Source organism: Carcharodon carcharias, chromosome 5 (genome assembly GCF_017639515.1).
Source record: "Carcharodon carcharias isolate sCarCar2 chromosome 5, sCarCar2.pri, whole genome shotgun sequence".
Classification (NCBI taxonomy): domain Eukaryota; kingdom Metazoa; phylum Chordata; class Chondrichthyes; order Lamniformes; family Lamnidae; genus Carcharodon; species Carcharodon carcharias.
In genome coordinates, this window is record NC_054471.1 from 75,526,046 (window position 1) to 75,546,316 (window position 20,271).

At 42.0% G+C, this 20,271-nt stretch overlaps 1 protein-coding gene across 1 annotated transcript; it reads left to right on the forward strand.

The window, feature by feature from the left end:
* The first annotated feature begins 5,165 nt into the window (after nt 1–5,165).
* Nucleotides 5,166–18,366, forward strand: bag2 (BCL2 associated athanogene 2). Its single transcript, XM_041187301.1, has 3 exons — nt 5,166–5,417; nt 8,644–8,753; nt 15,180–18,366. Exons 1-3 carry the CDS (start codon nt 5,296–5,298, stop codon nt 15,572–15,574), a joined length of 627 nt encoding a protein of 208 aa, XP_041043235.1. The 5' UTR covers nt 5,166–5,295; the 3' UTR covers nt 15,575–18,366.
* The last annotated feature ends 1,905 nt before the right edge of the window (nt 18,367–20,271 follow it).

Genomic DNA, 20,271 nt, shown 5'->3' on the forward strand with positions numbered 1-20,271 from the left:
ATGTAAATAGTAGCTGTTTACTGCAAGGCTACTTTCTTCAAACAAGACTTCCTGCCTGTTATTAAACTCTGAAGAACAGCTTTAATTAACCGTGATCTTAATATACGATAGCTGCTGGACATTTCTACCTACATTTATTATTCTCGCCAGGAAAATTACACTTTAATCACTCATACCTAAGTCATTGCTATCATTTATTTCCATGTCAGAGCCATCCTTTTATGCTGGAAAGCCTGTTGTTCCAAGATACAAGGAAGTTTGATTATTAACCCTTAACTCTGCAGAATGTCCAACACTCAACAAAGCTGCAGGATCCAAAATTCATGAAGAAATTATGTTGCGGCTCTCTGACTACAATTTATCCTTCCCAAAGGCAAGTGATATCAGTTGAACTAAGTGGATCTGATTGTAACTCTTGCTTTGTATGTACAGTATATTTTAATAAAGCAAGAGCAACAATTTGAACCAAGTCTCTCCTCATTTAGTGTCCATTCAGCCCACCATCAGAGAGATTGAAGAGATATATGTGTAAAGTACTTGTTTATCTGGTTCTCATCACAAGGGATACTGCCGTTAGTCCTGTGGAGCCCACTATCGTATATTTGGCCGTACACAGAACAAACTCCTGCAACCATATGACTTGAAGGTGGTATGTATGGCTGACTTAAATTCATAACAAAAACAGAATTACCTGGAAAAACTCAGCATGTCTGGCAGCATCGGCGAACAAGAAAAGAGTTGACGTTTCGAGTCCTCATGACCCTTCGACAGAACTTGAGGTCGAGTCCAAGAAAGAGTTGAAATATAAGCTGGTTTAAGGTGTGTGTGTGGGGGCTGGGGGGAGAGAGAGAAGTGGAGGGGGGTGGTGTGGTTGTAGGGACAAACAAGCAGTGATAGAAGCAGATCATCAAAAGATGTCACCAACAATAGAACAAAAGAACACATAGGTGTTAAAGTTGGTGATATTATCTAAACGAATGTGCTAATTAAGAATGGATGGTAGGGCACTCAAGGTATAGCTCTAGTGGGGGTGGGGAGAGCATAAAATATTTTAAAATACTTAAAAATAATGGAAATAGGTGGGAAAAGAAAAATCTATAATTTATTGGAAAAAAAACAAAAGGAAGGGGGAAACAGAAAGGGGGTGGGGATGGAGGAGGGAGCTCAAGACCTAAAGTTGTTGAATTCAATATTCAGTCCAGAAGGCTGTAAAGTGCCTAGTCGGAAGATGAGGTGTTGTTCCTCCAGTTTGCGTTGGGCTTCACTGGAACAATGCAGCAAGCTAAGGACAGACATGTGGGCAAGAGAGCAGGGTGGAGTGTTAAAATAGCAAGCAACAGGGAGGTTTGGGTCATTCTTGCGGACAGACCGCAGGTGTTCTGCAAAGCGGTCGCCCAGTTTACGTTTGGTCTCTCCAATGTAGAGGAGACCACATTGGGAGCAACAAATGCAGTAGACTAAGTTGGGGGAAATGCAAGTGAAATGCTGCTTCACTTGAAAGGAGTGTTTGGGCCCTTGGACAGTGAGGAGAGAGGAAGTGAAGGGGCAGGTGTTGCATATTTTGTGTGGGCAAGGGGTGGTGCCATAGGAGGGGGTTGAGGAGTAGGGGGTGATGGAGGAGTGGACCAGGGTGTCCCGGAGGGAGCGATCCCTATGGAATGCCGATAGGGGTGTGAAGGGAAGATGTGTTTGGTGGTGGCATCATGCTGGAAATGGCGGAGGATGATCCTTTGAATGCGGAGGCTGGTGAGGTGATAAGTGAGGACAAGGGGGACCCTATCATGTTTCTGGAAGGGAGGAGAAGGCGTAAGGGCTGATGCGCGGGAGATGGGCCGGACACGGTTGAGGGCCCTGTCAACGACTGTGGGTGGAAAACCTCGGTTAAGGAAGAAGGAGGACATGTCAGAGGAACTGTTTTTGAAGGTAGCATCATCAGAACAGATGCATCGGAGGCGAAGGAACTGAGAGAATGGGATGGGGTCCTTACAGGAAGCGGGGTGTGAGGAGCTGTAGTCGAGGTAGCTTTGGGAGTCGGTGGGTTTGTAATGGATATTGGTGGACAGTCTATCACCAGAGATTGAGACAGAGAGGTCAAGGAAGGGAAGGGAAGTGTCAGAGATGGACCACGTGAAAATGATGGAGGGGTGCAGATTGGAAGCAAAATTAATAAATTTTTCCAAGTCCCGATGAGAGCATGAAGCAGCATCGAAGTAATCATCGATGTACCGGAGAAAGAGTTGTGGAAGGGGGCCGGAGTAGGACTGGAACAAGGAATGTTCCACATACCCCATAAAGAGACAGGCATAGCTGGGGCCCATGCGGGTACCCATAGCCACACCTTTTATTTGGAGGAAGTGAGAGGAGTTGAAGGAGAAATTGTTCAGTGTGAGAACAAGTTCAGCCAGACAGAGGAGAGTAGTGGTGGATGGGGATTGTTCGGGCCTCTGTTTGAGGAAGAACCTAAGGGCCCTCAGACCATCCTGGTGGGGGATGGAGGTGTAGAGGGATTGGACGTCCATGGTGAAGAGGAAGCGGTTGAGGCCAGGGAACTGGAAATTGTTGATGTGACGTAAGGTGACAGAGGAATCACGGATGTAGGTGGGAAGGGACTGGACAAGGGGAGAGAGAAGGGAGTCAAGATAACGAGAAATGAGTTCTGTGGGGCAGGAGCAAGCTGAGACGATCGGTCTACCGGGGCAGTTCTTTTTGTGGATTTTGGGTAGGAGATAGAAGTGGGCCGTCCGAGGTTGGGCGACTATCAGGTTGGAAGCTGTGGGATGAAGATCTCCAGAGGAGATGAGGTCAGTGACAGTCCTGGAAACAATGGCTTGATGTTCAGTGGTGGGGTCATGGTCCAGGGAGAGGTAGGAAGAAGTGTCTGCGAGTTGACGCTCAGCCTCCACGAGGTAGAGGTCAGTGCGCCAGACAACAACAGCACCACCCTTGTCAGCGGGTTTGATGACAATGTCAGGGTTGGACCTAAGAGAATGGAGTGCAGTAAGTTCAGAGAGAGACAGGTTAGAATGGGTGAGAGGAGCAGAGAAATTGAGACGACTAATGTCGCGCCGACAGTTCTCAATGAAAAGATCAAGAGAAGGTAAGAATCCAGAGGGAGGGGTCCAGGTGGAGGGAGAATATTGGAGGTGGGTGAAAGGATCCGTTGAATGGGGAGAGGACTCCTGCCCAAAGAAGTGAGCACGGAGACGAAGACGGCAGAAGAAGAGTTCAGCATCATGCCGAGCCCGAAATTCATTGAGGTGAGGGCGTAAGGGTATGAAACTACGTCCTTTGCTGAGCACTGAACGTTCAGCATCGGAGAGGGGAAGGTCAGGGGGTATAGTGAGTACACGGCTGGGGTTGGGATTGGAAGAAAGGGTGGGGACGGAGGGACAGGCAGGGGTGGAGGATCCTAGATGGGTGTTGGTGTCGATGAGTTATTGGAGCTTGCGTTCCTTAGCACTTGAGAGGAAGAGAAAAAGTTTCTTGTTGAGGCGTCGGATGAGACGAAGGATAAAATGAAACTGGGGACACGCGCAGCTTTGAAAAATGTTACGGCGGTGCTGCTGGAGGGAGAGGTCGAGTGTGTTCATATGGCGGCGCATGGCACTGAGTGTGGATTTCAGAATGTGACGGGAACAGCAGTCCGAGAAACGTTTTATGTCTGGAGATACATGTAATCCTGGGTAGGTTCGAAACATGAGGGGTGGAATTTCAGTTGAAATCCACGTGGGGTATTTCGGAGATGGAGACAGTCACTGAGAAAGGAGATATGGCTGTGAAAGCGGGTTTTAGTAAACACCTTGTCAAACACCAGGAGGGAAATGGAAAGCAATGAAGGTGAGCAAGGCAAAAGAGAGGTACTGTAATCTTGTCGCAGAGAAGAACAGAACTTCTTCAAGGAGGTAGGCATTTCTTGAAGAGCAGTGGCAGTTAATTAAACACAGATAAAAAGAAAAAAACTGCGGATGCTGGAAATCCAAAACAAAAACAGAATTACCTGGAAAAACTCAGCAGGTCTGGCAGCATCAGCGGACAAGAAAAGAGTTGACGTTTCGAGTCATGACCCTTCGACAGAACTTGAGTTCGAGTCCAAGAAAGAGTTGAAATATAAGCTGGTTTAAGGTGTGTGTGTGGGGGGGGGGGGGGGGGGGGGGGGGAGAGAGAGAGAGAGAAGTGGAGGGGGTTGGTGTGGTTATAGGGACAAACAAGCAGTGATAGAAGCAGATCATCAAAAGATGTCACCAACAATAGAACAAAAGAACACATAGGTGTTAAAGTTGGTGATATTATCTAAACGAATGTGCTAATTAAGAATGGATGGTAGGGCACTCAAGGTATAGCTCTAGTGGGGACTTAAATTCATAGTTTGTTCTCTTAAAGTAAACTGCAACCAACATAGCAAATCTTTTAAATATACTTCCCTGAAATGTAAGTATATTTGAGGCTGATTGCCCCTCCCTTTCTCCTCACCACATTGCTGTTTATGAGATCTTTGCTGTGTACAAAGTGACTGCTGTATTTCCTGCATTACAATAATGAGGAACATTCTAGTGTTTCATTGGCTGTGAACTGCTTTGGGACATCTTGAGGTTTTAAAAGGTACTATACAAATGCAAGTTTTTTCCCTTTAGCTAATGGGAGACCAGCCAATCTACACCATTTTCTCCAGTAATTTATGATCGTTCGAAATTTGGTGTTCTTGCATTTGGCTTGATGATTGAAAGATGAAACGCTGCCGCAACGTCTATCTTTTCAATAATATTCAAGTTCTGTGCTATCAGGTGATATTTATGGAGAAGGAAATCGAATGCAGTCATATCAGATACAGAAAGAGAAATAGGGAGGAACAGTGGATTCGGAGAGAAAACGTGAGAGGAAAGTAAGATTTTAAAAAACCCTGACGTTTCCATTCTCCACCAACAGTTCACTAGGTGAAACACTGAGGAAAATGCACCTTGCTAAAAGTGTTTCTAGTCTCTTGTCAAGAGTCCTTCTTTCAGAAGCGAGTAAGAACTCCCGCCTGACAGGAACAAATCCAAGCAGGAGGCTGTTTCTGTGTCCTGCTTGGCTGTGTTCTGGATCTTTCTTTCCCCTGAGCAGAACGATTGGCCCCTAGGCGGGGGGGGGGGGGGGGGGGTTCCTCACCCTATTTGGAAATCTTCATCTCCTGCAGGGTGACGAACAGATCCTGCAGCAAGTGGAGCCCAAGTGTCCCAGAAAAGGAGAAATTAAGGCAGCGAAGGGCAGAGATAGAGAAAGTAAAAACAAGACAACAGCTTGCAGCTTCTCAACACCATGGCCCAAATTAAGGTCAATCAGGTCAAGGGCAGCGATGCAGAGAACAAGTTCCTTCGCTCTCTGTCTATGGCAGACCAATCCGGGCGATTACTGGAAACTCTCGACAACTTAGAGCTGAGGTAGGACACCAGTCACGTCTCTTCAAGCGGCTGATATAGTAACAAAAACACAAGTTAAACAGGGAACTTCTTTCCTCGTGCCAGTGCTTTCTTTAAATGAAAATTATTGCCATTGGTTATATTCTAGAACTGTTCTTTGCCCCATTGTCAGGAATCCTAAAAATAGCCCGGAGGCCAGGATAGGTTTTTAACGAATCGGATAGTCTTCTGCCTTTCTATTTTTAGACGAGATTTTCTGTTTTTTTTTCTCCTTTGGCCCTCTCTTCCCCTCTCACTGAGGAGCTGGCAAATCTTAAAATCCAGACTTCCTATTCTCACTCAGTGCACGTTAGCAGTTCACCTCTTTTTAATATTCAATGCATATTCTCATCTTGCTACAAGCAGTGATTTTTGTTCTGCTGCCCTCCTCTTGTCAAACCCTGATCTAAACAGCTGCATTCTATCTCCTTGTGTGGCAGAGAAGATTGGGGCAAGATCTAATAGGGGTGTTCGAAACCATGGAGAGTTTGGATAGGGTAAAACTGGCAGGAGGGTGGGTCCGTTATCAAAGGGCACAGAATTAAGGTAATTGACAAAATAACTCCTGCAGAAAGTACACAAATGAATTGACACTAAGTGTGAACTTTTAAAAAATTTCATTTACAGGATGTGGGCTTCACTGGCTAGGCCAATGTTTATTGCCCATCCCTAATTGCCCTTGAGAAGGTGGTGGTGAGCTGCCTTCTTGAACCGCTGCAGTCCATGTGGTGTAGGTACCCCCACAGTGCTGTTAGGGAGGGAGTTCCAGGATTTTGACCCAGCGACAGTGAAGGAACGGTGATATATTTCCAAGTCAGGATGGTGAGTGACTTGGAGGGGAACTTCCAGGTGGTATTGTTCCCATGTGTCTGCCGCCCTTGTCATTCAAGATGGTAGTGGTCGTCGGTTTAGGAGGTGCTGCTTAAGGGGCCTTGGTGAGTTTCTGCAGTGCATCTTGTAGATGATGCACACTGCTGCTACTGTATTTCTGTGGTGGAGGGCGTGAATGTCTTTCGAAGAGGTGCCAATCAAGCGGGCTGCTTTGTTCTGGACGGTGTTGGGCTTCTTGAGTGTTGCTGGAGTTGCACTCATCCAGGCAAGTGGAGAATATTCCATCACGTTCCTGACTTGTGTCTTGTAGATGGTGGACAGGCTTTGGGAAGTCAGGAGGTGAGTTACTCACTGCAGAATTCCCAGCCTCTGACCTGCTGTTGTAGCCACAGTATTTATATGGCTAGTCCAGTTCAATTTCTGGTCAATGGTAACCCTCAGAATGTTGATAGTGGGGGGATTCAGCGATGGTTATGCCATTGAATTTCATGGGGCAATGGTTAGATTCTCTCTTGTTGCAAATGGTCATTGCCTGGCACTTGTGTGAATGTGCGAATGTTACTTGCCAATTGTCAGCCCAATCCTGGATATTGTCCAGGTCTTGCTGCATTTGGACATGGACTGTTACAGTATCTGAAGAGTCACAAGTAGTGCTGAACATTGTACAATCATCAGCGAACATCCCCACTTCCGACTTTATGATGGAAGGAAGGTCATTGATGAAGCGGCTGAAGATAGTTGGGCCTAGGACACTACAGTATATACTGCAAGTTTTTAACTGTCAAAACTTGAAGACCCATTTTGATGCATGGTTGCAAATTATTATTTATTAGTGTAACCCCAATTGCTATTTATTCTGAGTCATTGTTCCGAATGACTCCCACTATACATCCTGGTTATTGTTACATTCCATACATTATAACAGTTTCAGTGTTGCAAAAAGAACTTCATTGCTAGTTTTGTGGCTTTGGGAGGTCTTAAGGTCATGAAAGCCATGACATAAATGCAAAGTTCTTTCTTTCTTTCTAACTTTACATTGGCATCAATGTAAAGTTATATTTCAATTTGCTTGTGTAAAGTATGCACAGTCTAATAACTGATGCAAGTTGTTGTTGTCTAGACACATGCCAAAACTTATTATACCCATTGTGTTAGCAAGCTGCAACCTTCCATCAGATGGCCCAGACACACCAGAGAGAATTTCCGTGTCACTACCATTTATTGCCTCCATACAGAATTGTACATTTTCCTTTACGGTCGGCTATTGAGGCAGAAGGGAAGGTCAATCTTATCAGACACAGCAGACAGGGCTGCCATGTCAAAGTCCTGCTACCCTGACCTCGGTCAAATCCATGGCGAAAAGCTACAACATGTAGAATGTCTGTAAGCAGCAGGCTGCAGCATAAATTGGTGGAAAATTTATTTGAATCAGTTGATTTGTTCTGGATTGAAGAATCTGTATGAGTTGAAATGCAGAGATCAGAGAAGCTGAGATTGTTTTCCCTAGCAGAGAGAAGGCTAAGGGGAAATTTAGTAGAGGTGGCCAGAGTGATGGAGGCTTTTGATGGAGTGGACGTGGAGAAACGAGCAGGATGGTCAGTAACCAGACGACACAGATTTAAGATAATTGGTAAAAAGATCAGAGACGAGATGAGAAGGATTTTTTTTGTACAGCGAGTTGCTGTATCGTGAATGCTCTGCCTGAAAGGGCGATGGAGGCAGGTTCAATCGTAACTTTCAAGAAGGAATTGGATAAATATTTGAAAAGGAAGAAGACGCAGGATTGAGGGGAAAGAGCTGTGGTAATGGGACTAATTGGATAATTCTTTCAAGAAGTACGCAGAGACACAATGAGCCAAATGGCCTTCTCCTGTATTTTATGATTCTATGAGGTGATCGTTCAGGAGGATGATGTACAATCAACATATTGGAGTCATTTACTTTCTCCTTTCTATTGGGGTTGCCAACTGTGATTATATCTAGTCCTGGAGGCTTCATCACATAACTTTGCCCCACACTCCAGTCATTAGTCAGCCAACATTTCCACCCTTGTGACGTACTGCCTTCCTAGGCCAATTGAAAAGCAAAAAGACTCATTACCCAATTGGATGATGCTTGGCTGTTAGTCAAACAACCTTTTTCCCCAATTTTCAATATTTTTATATTTGGTAAGGAGAAATGTTCAAAGAAAATGACAAAAAACCCACAATCTTTTTTAATATCCCGATAATTTTTCTCAGGGCTGCACTGTACTGGAGATTGATCTTCAATTCCTGGAGGCTCTGGGCCAATCCTGGAGAGTTGGCAACCCTGTTTTCCATCCATGTCACACCCTCTCACTCCATTGCACATAGAAATATTAATGTTTTCATTTTAGGGTAGAAGCTTTGCGGGAAGCAGCAGCTTCAATGGAGCAAGAGAAGGAGACCCTACTGGAGTTGATCCAAAGTGTGCAGAACAGCCAGGACATGAAGCATATCAGCGATGGTGAGTCCTTGCCCTGTTTTGTTACTTGAAATGCGAATTGAAAAGATTGTGTGAAATTTTGCATCTGAGGGAGTTCCGGGGGTAAAAAATAAGAGTTGTAATCAATATCTTTTTATTCAGCAAACCTTTTGGAAAGAGCTTTATGTCATCTGCCAACATCGGTGACTGTTGTTCCTGTATTTCCAAGGATAATAATTGATTTGCTTGCCTCACCAGGTGAAAATGGGGTCTCTTTATCTTTGAGCAAAAAATCTCTATAGCTTTCCATCCTCTGATTCATTGTCTCAGTGAATAAGATGGAGACTCCCTGCCTGTTGTGAACTTTATTGGCTTGGACATTATCATCTGGGGGAACACCCCTTGACTGGACAAATTCAACAGGCTAGGTTTTTAACTTTCAGCATTCCGCCTTCACATGCCCTTTTTTATGACAAAAGTAACATGTCGGTCGGTCCCCTTGAACTAAAACTGCCCACCAAACCTTCACTTCCACTAACCTGAGAAGATTCCCCTTTCCACCTTTCTAATCAGGGCCTGATCTCTGCTCACCAGCGGCCTTCCTCTCATTCCAGTTTCTCTGGAAGGATCCAAAGTGGGGTTGTTATTAATCATTTAATGAGTTAACTCAAAATCATCTGCCATTACCGAGGCTCCCCTTATTTTATGAACTTTGTGGTCTCCCAGGTGAGACCTTAACCCCAGAGGGACATCTTTGGGTTCCTCCACCAATATCCTCTCTCTAAGGTTATCAAAGTTCTCTTCCACCTTCAAAAGTTGTTCGCCAAATTAAAACTAAGAGTTCTCTCTGAGGTAACCACTTCTCCTCTTTGACTCAAATTTGCATAATCAGAACTCATGCTCCATTTCATTTTGAGTTTTTTCATCTCTCTCTCTCTCTTTCTTTCCCTATCTCTTTGCTTATTTCTTTCCTTTCTTGCTAATTTCTCTCTCTCTCTCTCTCTCTAAGTCAATCTTTCGTCGTTCTATTCCTTTTTCAATTCTGGCCGGTAGTACTCAGTCACTAACAGAACTGGTCTTTTCTTCCTTGTGTCCCAGGTGCCTAGCAAATTCTACCAGGGTCCTGCCCCTCATAGGTCTTGATCTTATGTTAAATCAAGCATGCTTGCTGCAACCTGTAAATCTTCTTTTCACATCTGTTTCATGTCTCTGAGAGTCAGATTGTCTTTCTCAAGAAGCCTCAGAGATATACTTTATTGGGAAATCAACATGGGTAACAAAAACAAACTTGAAATCTTGTTTGTTTAAATGCTGGAAAATTCCAGTGAACCTGTGTTACACAATCTCTGTGTTCCATCCCAGACTCAAGCCCTGACTGTTGTTACAATCCCCGCGGGGAAACCCGTAAACCAAAATAACCAAATGACCCCCAAATGAAGAAATTACCAACACAATTTCACTTTTCGTACCTTTTACTTTAGCATGAATCAAAATCCATGTAAAATAAACATGAATTAACTGGCGAATTATGGTTGGTATGAATTATAAGTTACAGAGGGAATAGCAGATACAACACATACTATCTCAGGAGATTACAAGCATTTCTATCACTTCCTGCACAAATGTGGCAACATATGCAATCTCACAGTCTTTCCAACTCATCCTCTGGAACATAGGATCTCTCACTTTTCTTTCTCAATGGATTTAATTCTCAAGTCACTTGAAACAGTGGCTCCATTCCATCCAAGTCCCCCAGAAACAGTCATCACACAAATTGCGCACACCTGCCTAACCTCCTGAGATAGATTCACAATATTCTTGATGGCACAGATTCCCCAGGGACTCCTTTATCTGACTCCTTTAGTAAACTGCCTAGTCGGCTCTGGCAAAATTTAAGTATAGCTGTAGAATTTTCCAATTCACAACTTCTGTTCTAATCCTGTTTTCAGCTTTCAGTCCTTTTAAACTGCATTACATGTGCAACTTCTTGTAAGTGTGCCTTCTCTGTTCTTCTCCTGCTGCAGTCCTTCTTGGTCTCTGCCTACACAGTTTCTGTATCTTAACTTCCTTTCTGTTGGCACTGCTTCCAGATCAAGGATTGGCAAGTCACATGGGCCAGTATTTATTATTTTTCAAGAAAATTGCAATTGATTCCCTAACAATTGATGCAAAGTCCTCTTCAAATATTCTTAAAAACAGTTATAGGTTCCACAGACAGTTTAAAGAAATTACAAATTTTCCTTACCATCCAGCTTCTGGGTCAAAGCCGTCACAACATTGTATGACAATTAACAAAAGAAGCTTAATAAGCTTGTTTGATTAGCTTTAGCCTGTCAGCCTGCTGTTAGCTAAAGTAGTTTGATAGTGTTGGTTGAGGGAAGACCATGGGCTAGGATCTTCTGCTGTTCTTCAAATAGTATGAATGAGAATCAAAGCAAACACACAGCAACTCAGCTTAGTACTTTCAGGAAGAGAGCACTCCCTCAGTCCTGGACTGAAGTATCAGCCTAAATTATGTATTCAGGTCCTAAAGTAGGTCTTTGAACCTACAACCGCCTGACTCAAAGGTGAACGAGTTACCCACTGAGCCACACTAATATTTGAGACGAAATCAGTTGTCTTCAGCATCCCTTTTCTCTGGACTTGTTCATGATTTTCCTCTTCAGAAGATAAACAAAGCTTAGCTCTTATTAAACATTCTTTTAAATTCCTTAAAATTCAGACTCTGACTTGATAGCCACATCATTTCAATGCATATTTTCTATTAATAATTTTATTCTCCCAAACTTATCATTAAAACATATGAATAATTTACAGAAGGAGGCCTTTCAGTGCATTGTGCCTGTTCTGGTTATTTTAAAGAGCTATCCAAGTAGTCCCAGCACTCTGCTCATGTAACCCTGCAAATTCGCCCCTTCAAATATACCCTCCAGTTGTCTTTTGAAAGTTATTATTGAACCAATATCCTTTCAGGCAGTGCATTCTAGATCATTATTCACTGCATAAAGATAATTTTCCTCATCTTGCCTCTGGATCTTTTGCCAATTCCCTTAAATATATGACCCCTCGTTACTGATCCTCCTGCTAGTTTCTCTCTATTTTCTTGATCAAAAACCTATTATAATTTTGAACACTCCTATTAAATCTCCACTTAACCTTCCCCTGCCCTAAGGAAGACAAGCCCAGCTTCCATCGTTTCTCCACAAAGCTGAAACACCCCCCCACCCCCCCTTCCCTGCAATCATTCTCGTGAATGTCTTCTGCAACCTTGCTAAGACCTTGACATCCTCTCTAAAATATGGTGCTCAGTATTTGATAAAGGTTCAGCATAACCTTGTAGGCTGATTAACTCAGTTGGCTAAATGGTTAGCATGTGGTCGAGAATAATGCCAACAGTGTGGGGCTTGATCCCCGTTGCGGCTGCAATAGACCTGGGCCTACTTCCTTGCTCAGCCCCCTAGTAAAATCATGGCATAAGCTGCGGTTCAGTGATCCTTGAATAATAGAGGCTAATGAAGAAGTATAACCTGTTTGCTCTTATACTCTATGCCCCTATTTACAATATAAGGATCCCATATGCTTTTTCGGCAATCTTCTAAACTTGTCCTGCCATCTTTAAAAATTTGTGTACGTGTACCCCAGGTCTCCCTGTTCCTGCGCCCCCCCCTCTAAAATTGTACTTTATTCACAACAGTAGCTGCTGTGAAAGAAACAAAAGTTCAAGATTTGAATAACAAAATTATTCTTTTGCCGTCATTCTTTGCAGCTTCCATGCTCTCTCTCTTCTGCACCGTTTCCTAATTGTGCATCAGATAGCATTCCCGGTCTCCTCAGGAAACCCCTGTTTCCCAGAGAATGAATGCAAAGACTTTTGCACCACTTCATATTTTTGAAATATTATTTTTCTCAAAACTTGGCCATGTATATTGAAGATTGGCCATTGTAACTAAAATTCAGTTCTCTCACAATTTCATCAACATTTATCGAATAAATTAAAAGCTGACAATTCAATATAAAATTGGACACCAGGGGGCAGGATTTCCCATGAGTTTTTATGTGCAGAGAAATTAAATGGCTTTTCAAGGATACCATTCCCGTTATTACAGGCACAAAAGAGTGGTGAGAATGTGGAACTCAGTCAGAGTAGTTGAGGCGAATAGCTTAGATACATTTAAGGGGGAGCATGAGGGATAAAGGAACAGAGAAGTATTCTGATAGGGCGGGAGGGGGCTCGTGAGGAGCATAAACACCATCATGGACCATTTGGGCCGAATGGCCTGTTTCCACTGTGAATTTAATTATATACCTGAAGGCTTACAAAGTGGCACTGCTTCCTCCTTATTTTGTTTGTACTTACCTAACCATTTTTTATTCGGGAGTTATTTTAAGGAACATGAGAAGGAACATAGGAACAGGAGTAGGCCGTAGAGCCCCTTGAGTCTATGACAATCTGCACTGTATTTGAACTCCATCTACCTGCCCAGTTGCGTAATCCTTAATTTAATACTTATCTAATAAAAAATGATTAATCGCAGTGATAAGATTTTCAATTGACCCCCAGTCTCAACAGTTTTACCAGAGAGAAGATTTCCACTGTCCTTTGTGTGAAGAAGTACTTCCTGACATCACTCCTGAACAGCCTGGCCCTACTTTTAAGGTCATATCCCTTTTGCCCTGGACTCACCCCATCAGAGGAAACAGTTTCCCCATATCTAACCTCTCAAATCCTTCAATCATCTTCATCATCTGAATAAGGTAGCCCCTTAATTCTATACTCAAGGGCTCACAAGCTTCATTGATGTAACCTGTCTCCATTGCCGAACCCTTTTAACCCCAGTATCATTCTGATCTGAGCCTGAAGGTGGGAGAGGGGTAATGTACACAGTGGCACAGTGGGGACTCAGGCAAGGAGATACAACACAAGATGGTGTAGGAGAGAAGCAGGTCAGAAGTCAGATAAAGTGTTTAGCGATTGCAAAAATTAATTACATTGTTTAAGTGACATTTTGAGATTTAGAATTTGGTTTGACTTTGGACCTCTGGTTGTCAAATTGGTCCACCACCAGGGGTTTTCCTCACCTCATGCCTGGGCTGTTTTAAACTCATTGATAGAGGTTGATTTCTATGATCAGTCAACAATTCCATAATTGTTGGATCGTGTGACTACCAGGACAGCAGGGGGAGGCGAATTAGGTGGGCCTTGACCTTTTCTAGTTTAGCAGTTCCCATGCTCCTACAGACCATTTCAGCAGCATTATGGGACTAAACTCTGTTCCTCTATATTAATGAATTGGAACTCAAAAATGAGAGCAAGGTAGCAGAAGAGTGGGGGCTCAGGTGAAGAGGATACAACACAACATTAGTAGCCTGTGTGGAGAGAGAAGCAGGTAAAAAATAAGATGTGGAACTGAGTTAGATAAAGTGATTCAGGATCGATCTGTCAACTGCAGCATGTACAGACTTAATTGGAAAAGGTAAATATACGTACTAAGTATATCAGTATCGATTTTACTCCTATCATTTTAACAGTCAAAACATTTATATTTATGGAAGCATCCCTGATTGTTTAATTGATACGTAGCACTGTTAACATAGTAAACCATCCCAAGGTGCTTCACAGACACTAATTTACACCAAGCCCAAGAAGGGGATAGGTGATCAAAAACTTTGTCAAAGGTGGTAAGTTTTTAAGGAGCATCTTAAAGAAGGAATGACAGGTGGAGAGGTTAAGTGTGGGCATTCCACAGCTTACAAAATGCCCACATTCATAACTCATAGACTTAATTACCATTAACATCATCCAGATGTTGTAAATTGTCTTGGCCCTAATCTCTGGATTTCCCTCCCTAAACCCCTTGGCCTCTTCACCTCCTCCCTTTAAGACACTCTTTAAAGCTTACCTCTTTGACCAAACTTTCAACAACCTGTCCTATATATATCTCCTCCTTTGATTCAGTGTCAATTTTTGTTTAATTACGCACCTGTGAAGTGCTTTGAGACATTTCACTGCATAAATGAAACTTCTTGTTTTTAATCAAGTATGAGTTAAACCACACATTCGAAACGCCACAGGGAATGGCCGAGATAGAGACAACTGTATCTCTTAAGGGAGAATTGGATCAATATTTATAAATACTTGTTTGAAACAGAGGGAGAGAGCAGAGGGGTGGAATTAATTTTGGATTGTTCTAGTAAATGGCCGGCATCAACACAATGGGCTGAATGGCCAGTTTCTGTGCTGTAAACGACATTTTGTTGTGTCATGGATCAAAGATTGAAAACTACAATAATAATTAAAGGAATGAGTTATGTTTGATCAGTTTAATTTGCAGATGTTTCTCCCTCTTTTTTTTTGACAGTGGGTGAATCATGATCTTTCGTACCTGTGTGTAGATATGAACACAGATGGAAGCATGAGTTATAATTTTATAGCGTTTTGTTGCTCAGTTTATTCCAATCTTTACATAGGGGAGCGGGAAGAACTCAATTTAACAGCCAATCGCCTCATTGGCCGAACCCTGACTGTGGCAGTTTCCGTGGAGACGATCCGGAACCTTCAGCAGGAGGAAGCCCTCAGCAAAGCCATGATGTTGATTGATGAGGTGGTCAACAAGGTCCTGCAGGATTTAGGATGCGCCAAGAACTGTTTGACAGCTCTCTATAATGCCTGCTCCTCTGAGGCACCTCAGGGCCCGATTGACCAGAGATTTCAATCCATCATCGTAGGCTGTGCATTGGAAGATCAGAAGAAAATCAAAAACAGGCTGGAAAGGCTGATTAGAAATGTTTCCAATGCTGACAGATCAATCACCCTCTTGGACCAGCAGAAAGCAAAGCCTGGTAACTACAATCATATATACTGAAACACTCCGTGCCTGTGCTACTCAACGAACAAAATATATTTAACAAAGTGAGTATTTACACCAAAGTGTCAGTCAATGAGTTGGAGGTGTGATGGGACCTGTGGAAGGACTCACAACAAACAGTTTATTTTACCCAGCAAACTGTCTATTTAAATAGTATACTACAGCAAACAGTCTACAGAATCTATTTAAAATGAGTCACTACAAACTACAGCAAATAGAACTCATTACCAAAACTATAGCAAAATTTCCTGATAAATGCAGGGTTACATCTCTTGAAAAATGCAGTGAATGGAGGATAGTTACCTAATATAAATTATAGACATAAAATCAATCCCAGTCTACTAACAGCAGTGCAGTGTCCAGGCATGATTGACGAAAGGTTTTATCCACCATTTCAAATCTAGCTGGGAATTGTGGTGTCACTACATGCAGCCAGTTGTGTTACTGCCTGTGCTGTACTTGGGGCATCCTCCCACAATGTAAAAGTCTGCTGGAAACACATCTAACACTTTGGGGTTGAGTTTCTGCTTTTATACCGTTTCCGCATTCAACAATCTGCACATTGCCTTCAAAATGGTGCTAGTTTACTAAAGTGAAGTTATGCTTCAAGTTTTCAAACTAATTTGCACATTCTCAAACATGAAATCTCCCACAAACCAGTTCAGTTGGGCAGCATTTTAGAATGTAATTGTTTGGTTTCCCTTGTATTAAAAAATATTCCTTGATATATTTAAAGTGATTAAAACAGGTAGTTTTATTACTACAACTGAAAGTACATTCATCACAAAAACGTAAGCATTTTTAACCAGAATCCATCACTTCTGAGTAACCCAACTTAAAAAAACTGAAGTGACATTAAAAAACATACACAAACAATTACTAGTTTTATTGGTGCCCTGTAAAGCAGTACATTCAGTTTCTTAGTATTATTTTAATGTTTAAAAAATGTTTAAAGCATTCCTATCAGTATTCCTGCAACTAAAAAGAACTGTTTAATTTTAAAAGGTTTGTTGGAGGCCCCTAAATGGACATAATTAATCAAAATGGTCCCTGGAGATCAGTTGGATTTGGGGTGCGGTTGGCTTCAAGAGCAGTGAGTTTTAATATAGTGCAAAAGATAGCGGAAACTCTTCTGCATAGGTTTGATTGATTTTGGACGAATAAAAAAAATGTCTGATTGGAAACACTGCCCCATTATGTTTAACTTTTTGTCTCAAAAATTTTAGGTAGTTATTTACTGACTGAAATGGAGGGTGAATGTTGCATTAGCATTTCTTCAACTAAGCAAAAATGATGTGTACTTTCTTCCAAAGGTACAAGGCTGAATTATTACTGTACACCTGAGTTACTCACTATGAACAGAACAGGGCTTTTCTATAACATTGTTCTTTTAGTCTAATTTCACTGCTAAGTAAAAAGTCTCCAAATTAGTTTTGGTTCCAAAGCTGTGTTTGAACAAGGTTTTTTATTTCTGATTTATTTTCAGTCTTAGAGATCTGCAGATGCAAAATGAAAAACAAGCTGCATGTATTGCTTTGCGGATCAGACAAAATAATGATGAGGCTGTGACCTTTCTTGAATACAATATTAAAAAGCTGATGAAAATGTAAAATCTCAATGAATAGCCTGCATAAGTTTGCTTGCTGTTTGTCACAACTTTATTGCTAATGTAACAGTACAACTGAGCAGAGTTTGGCACCTTGATGAGGGTTCAGCCAATTTTTTAAGTAGAATATATTTTCCAACTCATGTCACATTTCCCCATAATATCAGTTCTAACTATAAGACTCTTTAACATTTACCCCAACCTTATTTTATATGACTTCCTACTGGTGGAAAAGGTGGCAAAAAATGATTGATTGGCAAGAACAGTAAATAGACAACTTCTATTTGGTATCATTATTGCACAGAATGACATAAAGCCTTTAGCCATTCAGCCCAACTGGTCGGTGATAAAAACAAAAACATAAAAACAAAAAAACTGCGGATGCTGGAAATCCAAAACAAAAACAGAATTACCTGGAAAAACTCAGCAGGTCTGGCAGCATCGGCGGAGAAGAAAAGAGTTGACATTTCGAGTCCTCATGACCCTTCGACAGAACTGTGTTTATGCTCCACACAAGCTTCCTCCCACCCTTCTTCATCTCAACCTATCAATACATCCTTTTATTCCCTTCTCACTCACGTACTTACTTCGATTCCTCTTAAATGCATCTTTATTATTTAGCTCAACTACTCCCTCTGATAGCGAGTTCCATATTCTCACTGTTCTTTGGATAAAGAAGTTTCGCCTCAATTCCATGTAGGATTTATTGGCGGCTGTGTTAGATTTATGGCCCCTAGTTTTGGTCTCCTGCACTGAGTGGAAACATCTTCTCCATGTCTGCCCAATAAATCCTTCACAATTTTATAGACTTTGATTAGGCCACCCCTCAGTTTTCTCTTTCCTAGAGAAAATAGTCCCAGTCTGTTTATTGGAAGGATAAAACTAGTGATTAAAGTAGTGTGAAAGAAAAGGGAATAAAGAATTGATTTAAAAGCCATTGTTTCAGGATAAAGTTAGGATGGGTATTGTTGGAAATAAAGTTCACAGGATGATAACTTGTGTTCTGCTATGCAGTAAGCCCATGCAGTACGTCACGGTTACAGTTGTTTGCATAAATCACCTTTTACATTCCTGTCTAAATTCTCAGGATTATTTTTTAAAACAATTCTGTTACTGTGAAGACATATAGATATCCTTGTATGATGCACATTTTCATCAAATTGGAATAAAGTGAGGAAAATCATGTTTGGTACGATTAATAAGGTTTTTTTTGCCTCCAGACTCCAGTTCCTTTGGGTAATTTGAAAATTGGTATTGGCACAGTGAAACAGTTTTCTTCTTATACAGTGAATGTACATCTACATTTCGAGAAACCATCTTTTGAAAATTAGTTTAGAGTAGTTTTGTGTGCAAAAATACAGAGGTTTGCATGATGAGCATAAAATTGTTTTGGATCACACATAACCTACCTGATTCCTGTTCAGAACTAGTGAAATTCTATAATGTCTTAATCTATAAGACATCCATTTTCAATTCAAATGAGTGAAATCAGGAAGCACCTTGTCCACACAAAGGGCAGTCAAATCTGGAATGCTGTCGCCCAAAAAGCTGTAGATGCTGGAACAATTGAACCTTCAGGGCTTAGATCAATAGGTTCTCATTTGGTAAGAGGGATATCCAGAGAAGTGTGAGCTAATGCATTTTGGGAGGGCAAACAAAGCAAAGGAATACTCAGTAAACAGGAGGAGATTGAGAGGGGTAGAGGAAGTGAGACACCTTAGAGTGCATGTCCACAGGTCCCTGAAGCTGGCAGGACAGATGGATAAGGTGGTAAAGAAGTCATATGGAATATTTTCCTTTATTGCATGAGATATTGAATTCAAAAACAGGGATGTAATGCTGGAACTGTCTAAAACACTGGTTAGGCCACAGCTGCAGTTTTATGCAGTTTTGGTCACATGACAGGAAGGACATAATTACTCTGGCGAGGGCACAGAGATGATCTACAAGCATGTTGCCAGGGCTGGAAAATTGTAGCTTTGAGAAAAGATTGGGTAGGCTAGAGTTGTTTTCAATAGAACAGAGGTAGCTAAGGGGTTGACTTGATATAGGTGTACAAAATTATGAGGGACCTGGAGAGAGTAGACAGGGAAGACTTGTTTCCCCAAGTGGAGAGGTCAATTACCAGGGGGCACAGGTGATTGGTAGGATTAGAGGGGATATTAGGAAAAGCTTTTTCACCCAGAGGTGGTAGGTGTCTGGAGTTCACTGCCTGGATTGGTAGTGGATGCAGAAACCCTCAACTCAATTAAAAGTACCTGAATCAGCACCTGAAGCGCTGTAACCTACAAGGCTATGGACCAGGTGCTGGAAAGTGGAATTAGAATGGGCGACTAGTTTTTTTCCAGCTGGCGCCGACATGATGGGCTGAGTGGCCTCTTTCTGTGCTGTATCTTTTCTCTGGTTCTATATGACGCTTAGGTGGGTAAATAGAGTGGAGGCACAAAATCAGCAGTGATTTAATTGAATGGTGATGCAGACTTGAGGGACTGAATAATTTCCTCCATTCACTTTTTCATTTCAGCAAAATACCAAATTGTAAGGTTGCTTTATTTTGTTTATCTAGAGGTTGTCAACCTTGCAGAATTCAAGATCAATCTCCAGGACACTGCTGTGAGCAGACAGGAAAAGTCATGGGATGAATTTTTAAAAAATTGAACATTTTCATTGATTTAATTGTAAAAATACCTACTAGAGGTCGGAAAATAATTGGCTGTTTGCCTGATAGTGAAAAATCATCCAGTTGAGCAACAGAAACTCATTTTACACATGTTGGGTGAACAATGGCAGGAATATGGGCTGAGATTTCTTGGAAGTAAGAGAACATAATGATGAGACCTCCAAGAGTGCATCAATCCAGAGCTGGCAAACCTAAAGCTGTGCCATTAGCTAGTAGTCCTGGCAACAGGGTATATCTCTGCAGCACTGGTGCTCACAAGATCTCAAAATAGCTTCAGCTGAAGATGACACTTCAACCCATTCACATGTCCATCCTTCCAGTATACCAAAACCCGACTGTTAGATTCCCGCATCTAGCTGGGGCCTTTCTTCACACCGTCAACAAGTCTACCTGTCATCCTTTCCCATT